The sequence below is a fragment of the Bombina bombina genome, chromosome 2 (genome assembly GCF_027579735.1).
Source record: "Bombina bombina isolate aBomBom1 chromosome 2, aBomBom1.pri, whole genome shotgun sequence".
Lineage (NCBI taxonomy): Eukaryota > Metazoa > Chordata > Amphibia > Anura > Bombinatoridae > Bombina > Bombina bombina.
Genome location: NC_069500.1, coordinates 507677749 through 507685784, shown reverse-complemented (window position 1 = coordinate 507685784; position 8036 = coordinate 507677749). Strand labels below are relative to the sequence as shown.

Below are 8036 nucleotides of genomic sequence, written 5' to 3'. Positions count from 1 at the left end.
TATTATCAGGTATTTGTAGAGCGCCAACAGATTCCACAGCCCTATAAGCATAGTTGGTATACAAGAAAACATTTACAGGGATCAAATGGGTAGAAGGTCCTGTCAAGAGTTGCACTGTTGTAGTCGGCTCTTATGAAGGCGATCTACAAACAGCTGGGCTCATAGGTTTACATTCTAAGCTGTTAAAACTAGGGGAGAGTTTTGTGGAGCGAGGCAGAGAGTTCCACAAGTTGGGAGCCAGTCTGGAGAAGTCCTGTAAACGGGAATGTGAGGATGTAGGAGAGGAGGAGAGTAGGAGATCATGAGCAGAGTGAAGGGGACGGGAGGGAGAGTATCTGGAGACAAGGTCTGAGATATAGGAGGGAGCAGTGCTATTAAGGGCTTTGTATGTGAGTCAGAATTTTGTGTTTAATCCTGGAGGCAAGAGGAAGCCAGTGAAGGGAATGGCAGAAAGGTGCAGCAGATGAAGAGTGACATGTAAGGAAGATGAGCCTGGCAGAGGCATTCATTATAGATTGTAAACAAGCTAGGCGGCAACTAGGGAGACCAGAGAGGATGGAGTTGCAATAGTCAAGGCGGGAAAGGATGAGAGAGTGGATTAAAATCTTAGTTGTGTCTTGTGTAAGGAAATGTCTAATTTTAGAGATGTTTTAAGGTGGAAGTGGCAGGCTTTAGCCAAGAACTGAATGTGAGGAGTGAAAGGAAGGTCTGAGTCAAGTGTGACCCCAAGACATCGGCATGCTGGGTAGGGGTAATGATGGAATTATCAAATTGAGGGTGGAGATTTTGAAGGAAGGGGGAAAATAAGGAGTTCAGTTTTGGAGAGATTTAGCTTAAGGTAGTGAGAGGACATCCAAGATGAGATATGAGAAAGACAGTAAGTGACACGATTAGTAAGGAAGGAGGTAGGTCTGGTGCAGAGAGATAGATTTGGGTGTCATCGGCATACAAATGGTATTGAAACCCATGGGACTTTATTAAGGAACCTAATGATGACGTGTAGATTGAAAAGAGAAGGGGGCCGAAGACAGAGCCTTGAGGTACCCCAACAGAACAGTTAGATAGATAGGAAGAAAACCATGAACGAGCTGTGCCGAAGATGCCGAAGGATTGGAGGGTTTGGAACAAAAGAGGGTGGTCAACAGTATCAAAGGCTGCAGACAGATCAAGGAGGATAAGCAGAGAGAAGTGGCCTTTGGATTTTGCTGTAAGTAGGTCATTGGTAACCTTGACAATTGCTATCTCAGTGGAGTGGTGGGGACAAATCCAGATTGCAGTGGATCAAGAAGAGAGTTTAGTGTAAGGAAATGGGATAGACGTGCAGTTTTACAGCAATGTTACACATTAGCAAGAGCACTAAATGGCATCACTGTTTCCTGTCATGTGGTGCTTCAGGCATGTGCACGCTGCCTATCTGGATATCTCTTCAACAAAGAATAATATGAGAACTAAGCAAATTTGACAATAGAAGTAAAATGGAAATATTTGAAAAATTGTATTCTATATCTGAATATTCAAAGAAATTTTTGGGGTTTCATGTCCCCTTAAATACTGGTGCATAGGCCCTGACAGCATATGTGCTCATGCAGCAAAAAAACTAAAATTTTTACTAGAAGCATTTTTACTAATGGAAGTATATTGCAAAAAGGTTTCTATTTCAAATTTAAATGCACCCATGCAGGTTTAAATGTTGACCTTTTGTGATATAACACACAAACAGCAAGTTGAGGGCTTATTACATGGGGCCCTTAGTAATGACAATCAGTATGTTGCAATATGGATGGCAGTAGCGAGCCTACTGAATAGAGGGCCCTGCTGCAAAAACAAATTGCCATCTCCACACAAGCTAACTCAGTAATAAGCAATAGTATTAATATACATGCTGCTTTGTATAATAATAATTTTGAAGTTTAGGTAGATATATAGATAGACTTACCAGAAGTCCCAGTTTGACTGGGATTGTCCCTGTTTGGGGGTGCTGTCCCAGTGTCCCACCCGGTTGTTCATTCTGTCCCAGTAGGGTTGCCAACTCCGGGTTTCAAATCATGCGTCCGGGTTTCAGGCCGCCTGAAACCCAGACACATTATTCAAAATGACCTGACTGTGAGTCTGTAGCTCTCCAGCATAGTTGGTTGCTGATACTTTGTTACATACAGCCTTGCTTGTGCAGCACAGAGTTTTTAAATTTTGCATTACTACTTTGTTTATTTTTCTAGTAATTTAACACCCCACGACCCCTGGTGACATCACCGGTGATACACGTTTAGGGGAATCATGTGGGTATGACCAGGAAGTGCAGACAGACAGGATTTATGGTGTGAATCTTGCTTTACTTCATGCAGGATAGCATTTTGGCAGTAATCTTCCTGCATTATGGTATAGTGTAGCCTCTTAAACAGCTTTAGCAGATATGTGTTTCTTTTTACTTATTTCATTCAATGTTGTAATTATGCCTTATTAGTATCCAGTTCTGTTCCTTAATTAAACAAATAAAACACATATAACACTGCAGATATTAAATTGTGTGATGTATACGCTTTTCACCATTTTATGAAATTGGTAATTATGCTTGATCTTTGGCATTATTTAGAATCTGAGATTTAGATGAATGATTTATTTTCTCATGTTGTGTATGGGTTGCCATGACAACGAAATGGTACCTTTTTCACTAGGGGGTGGTGTTATGGTCTATTTAAACTGTGTGATTCGCTTATTGTTTGACTGAGGAAGGGTAGAGCATCCACAAAACATTACGCACATAAAGGCTACTACTTTAAAAGGACTGGTAATCCCCTTGAACATGCCCCTGACCACACTCCCACTGGCACCACGTCAGGTGGTCCCAGTTTGCCCTCTAAACATTATGGGAAGCCTATAGATAGATAGATAGATAGATAGATAGATATATGATAGATAGACTGGTAAGTTGCACTAATAAAAGGCTTTCCTGCATTTGGATTGTACACATTCTCTGCACACACCTACGTATAATATGGCTACGAGCACTTGAGCCCGGCCCCTTCACCTGTTTGCACCAATGGTAGTTCCACCCCTGATGGATGGTGGAAACAGTCCCTGTATTAGAGAAAGGAACATTACAGACAGGGTACTAGTGATAACACAAATTTATCACTATCATAATTTTGCTGTAATACATGGTTGGCCACCTGATGTGGTCTTTGGCCTTGGTACTAGTTTTTGTGGCCATCTGGAAAATTAGAACTAATAATGTGTACAATAGGTTTTGTGACCCCTGGCAAAAAGCAGAACTAAAAATAGTGCACTAGGATTTGTGACCCCTGGCAAAAAGCAGAACTTAAATGTGTGCACTAGTTTACGAGGCCCCAGGAAAAATGTAACTAAAAATGTGTGCTTTGGGGACATCTGGTGCATAGGCAAACAAGGTGGGGCCCAAGTCCAACTCTCAAGACAGCTCTGGAGTGTTGGCAAAGAGGGGAGAAAAGCTGAAAACTGGTGCTATATCCTTAGAAATGTTTAGGAAATATGTTTCTGCGTTTAATAGTTATAAATTCTAATAGATATGCGGCCCTTTTGTTAAAAAGTTAGCAATCACTACTGTTGCACACTATCAGTTCTGATTGCAAATCATATGCACATTCCGAAAGACAGTAGTTTAAATCTGCTTAATGTTTATTGAAAAATAGATGTTTCTAATCTAAGCTGAATATACTTTTTTGCTTTCAAACTTGTAGACGCTTGACTCTGCTCACCAGTGTGAGAAATGTGTTTCTGTCTAAATTTAAACTTCTGCAAATAAATAATCTATTTTAACTTTTATAATGGCCCATATAAGTTAATTATACGTAAGAGGAGTAGTATCTCTGTTGATAAAATTGGGACTTTCCCAAGTACAGCTAATAAATAGAGTTTTGGTTTTCTGAGCCCACGGTCTGTATCTGATTGGCTAAGCAAAATGTCCATCATTTCCTCTGCATACTTCCTGGCTGTATACCCAGCAAAAGATAAATGAAAGTGTAATAATAACAACAAAGCAGACTCACGACCTCTCCAAAACCAGGTCGCACTAGAGAGTTAAAGTAACGATCTGAAAAAAGAATCCTTTTTCAAGTCTTCTGTCTATTGGAGAGTGGGAGATATCACAGGAAGCAACAGGTGAGCCTACAGATCCGTGCTTATAAAACGACCTACCGTAGACTTGAAGCTGGTTACTGATAAGTTGTCTCACATGGGGTGCACAGTGCTCACAATTGACTGCACATCTGCCTCATGTCTCACAACATAAATATCTGACGTGTCTGCACTGTGTGGATTTTGGAGTATTATAAACGTATATACTATTAGCTAATAGCCAATAAGCACATTCATTAGTCAGACTTTGTAGTTTCCTAACTTTACTGTTGCCACTGATCGTTATCCTTGTCCTGTTCATTAGATCTGTTCTACTGTTGTCCTGTCCTGTAGTAGAACTGTCCCTTTATGTGCAGGTACTCTGTTTATTTCCTGTAACACCGTCTCTTATTCTTTGCTGTGTCTCTTCTCGCCGTTGTTGACTGTCACTTCCCTTACAATATACACATTATGCAGGGGGCGACCAACAGCTCGGTTCCTTTATTTTACTATTTTCAGTCTTACTTTAATTCAATCACAAACGCTTCTTTTGTTTAGGTGAGTCATTTTATACTTTTATTTAGGCAGATATTTGTACACTATCAGTACAGGCCTTTACACTTCTTTCAGATTATAAAAAAGTTACAGCAATAAGGTAAGTGACTTGTGTGTTTATTTATATGCTTTGCATTATAAGTTTTTAAAATGAAGACATAAGTTACTAAAGCTCTAGAATATGCATTGTTTTGAGGAGAGACTTTTTTGATACACATAGGTAGGCTTACCATAATTTTTAGAGGTGAAACTGGGACCACCTGGTATGGTGCCCGTGGGGGTGTGGCCAGGGGTGTGGTCAAGGGGGCGTGGCTATTACCGGTCCTTTTAAAATAGTAGCTTTTATATGCGTAATGTTTTGTGGATACTCTACCCTTCCTCAGTCAAACAAGTGAATCACACAGTTTAAATAGACCATAACACCACCCCCTAGTGAAAAAGGCACCATTACGTTGTCATGGCAACTCATACACAACATGAGCAAATAAATCATTCATCTATATCTCAGATTATAAATAATGCCAAACATCAAGCATAATTATCAATTTCATAAAATAGTGAAAAGTGTATACATCGCACAATTTAATATCTGCAGTGTAATATGTGTTTTATGTGTCTAATTAAGGAACAGAGCCAAATACTTATAAGGCATAAATGCAACATTGAATGAAATAAGTAAAAAAGAAACACGTACCTGCTAAAGCTGTTTAAGAGGCTACTCTATACCATAATGCAGGAAGATTACAGCCAAAATGCTATTCTGCATGAAGTAAAGCAAGATCCAGGCCAAAGGTGTATCACCGGTGATGTCACCAGGGGTCGGGGGGTTAAATTCTTAGAAAAATAAACCAAGTAGTACTACAAAATAAAGAAAAACCTACGCTGCTCACTCAGCCTGTATTACTAAATGTAAACTTTGAAGGACACAGACTCTAAGCTAAGCAGGGCTGTATGTAACAAAGTATCAGCATCCAGCTATGCTGGAGAGTCACAGTCCAGTCATTTTGAATAATGTGTCCGGGTTTCAGGCGGTCTGAAACCCAGACACATGATTTGAAACCCAGAGGTGGCAACCCTACTGGGACAGAATGAACAACCGGGTGGGACACTGGGACAGAGCCTCCAAACCGGGACAATCCCAGTAAAAGTGGGACTTCTGGTAAGCCTACACATAGGAGTATAACAAAATATAGTCTGAATTTATGTTTATTACGAAATATTTATGTATTAATGCAATGCAACTGTAAAACAGGTTTGTGTATAATGTGACTGGAAGTATTACTGATTTTACTGTATTACTGATTACCCATTCTTTACAATGAGGTGTCACGTTGTCTCTCTACCACAAACAGGGGAGGAGATAGATAGGGTCTCCATTAGAGCCCCCCTTCTCCAGGTAAACAACAAATTCTGCTGCAGGCTATTGCTGTTTTTATGGTGATCACCTGTGTCTTGCAGAGGTGGCCCTTCATTTATAATTGGCAAACTGCCCTTTATTGTTACAATTCAAGTAGTATGCAGGCATTGACTGTGCTAGGGTATATTTGAAATGGGCTACCTTAAAGGGTTAAATGGACTGTCTTCCTAACAGCCAAATAGAGAGATTGTTTGTTTTAAACTGAGATGGTTGGTTGTCCTTTTGCATTAGATACTTGCTTTCTAAAGTGGCAGAAAATGGATATGTTTAGTTTGTGTTCTTTATAAAAGTTAATGCTTAATACCTGTGCATTCAGAAAGGTTAAATTGTAGTCATGACGATGCCCACTTACATTATCCTCTGTCTTGGGAGAAGTACGTCCATTGCTGCAATAACTGAAGTCTCTCTCTTTTTAGGTCACTCAGGTCTTGCTGATTGTTATCGGTGAATGAACTTAAAATGTCTTCTCCGCCTCTCTTTATTGCCACCAATGATTTCTCTGCCCTACCTGAATTTCCAGAAGATGTCTACGTGAAGGTGGATAGAGGAAGCTTGCTTACCCCAGTTCCCACGTTATCAATTAACATTCAGAAGATGGAGTACTCTCTTCCATCTTCACCTTCACTATGGCTAAAGGTCCTGGAGTCTCAGAAAGTTGTAGGGGTGGATAAAAAGTCTGTAATGGAACTGGGGTCTCTGGTAGGCAAAGTGTTGCAAGCAGTAACAGACACAGAAGAGCGTCTGGCATTATTCAAGGACCAGCGCAGACTGCGAGAAGTGACAAGTTTGATCGTTGGGGATAATGTCAAGGTGCAAGTCACCTCGTCCAGTGGACGTAGGGAGAGGGGGGTGCTACGCTACGTAGGACCTGTTTGTCATAAGCAAGGGCAGCTCTATGGAGTAGAGCTTGTGGTAAGTAATCATGAGAGTATAAGGTGAGAGTGGAAAATTTATGTTTGAATACTTTTGATTAATTTTTAGAAATAAATCATAACAAAAAGAAACATACCTTTCTCTCCATTTACCTCAGTTGCTGGAAGGCTCAGAGATAAAGTTTACAATAGCATATGATTATCCAACCTGCAATTCAACTTACAGTCTTAATAATGAACTATGGTATCACAATTTACAAGAATGGAGTCTTGCAGTTCCCGTTCATGCATGATATAAATTCCATGATCTTACATTATTATTTCCAGAATTCTTCCTTTTGAATATGAAGATAATTGTTCTTTTAGAATATCTGGTCTTGTATTTATCTTATCTAAACATTTAACAGGAAAACATCATAAAGTAAATAATATCTACTCCACTCTAAGTGGTCAGAGCTAAATAGGATATCACTGAGAGAAGGTAAGCTAAAGAGAACTAGATTAAAGGGAGGTAGGGAGGGGGGGGGAGGGATATGGTGTGACGACATATCTCCTCTTTCTTGTCTGTATGATTCGTCTATCAGTCTGTGTTGTATGTATTTTAAGGAGTAAAGTCGGTTGTGATCATATAAACCACCTTGAGTAATATTTCCCTGAATGCTTACATCATTAGGGCTCACTTATTTATCCAGTAGTACCATACCGCTTGGACCGTTTCTTTGTTGTCTAGGGTATTCGATGCCATCTCATACATAATATATGTATGATTAATTTTATTATATATTTCCGTCCAGGTGGGGCTACCTGTTTTCCAGTACCTAGCTATACACGTCCTTGTGATTGTGCATAGGATTCTGATAAATGTGTTGATGTGTTTATTGTATATGTTTATATGTTCATGTAGGAGGGCCTGTTGTATTGTGAGATCAATATTTTCGTCCAGGATTTGACTAAGGAAGGTAGATAGATGTCTCCAAATTCCTCTGATTTCTCTGCAATCCCACCACATATGTCTATATGTTCCTACTTCCCCACATCCTCTGTAGCAATAGATATTTCCTTGTGTGTGCATGTGAGCAGTTCTCGTGGGTGTTAAGTACCAG

General features: G+C 39.9%; 1 protein-coding gene across 2 annotated transcripts in view; it reads left to right on the top strand.

Annotated features, from left to right (window-relative positions):
* The first annotated feature begins 3948 nt into the window (after nt 1-3948).
* The window catches only part of LOC128649159 (ubiquitin carboxyl-terminal hydrolase CYLD), a 113956-nt gene continuing 109868 nt past the window's right edge, over nt 3949-8036 (top strand). For both annotated transcript variants that reach the window (XM_053702259.1, XM_053702258.1), the window contains exons 1-2: nt 3949-4134; nt 6478-6973. In XM_053702259.1, the coding sequence (XP_053558234.1) occupies nt 6521-6973 (453 nt within the window). In that variant the 5' untranslated portion in view covers nt 3949-4134; nt 6478-6520. The remainder of the gene's footprint in view (nt 4135-6477; nt 6974-8036) is intronic.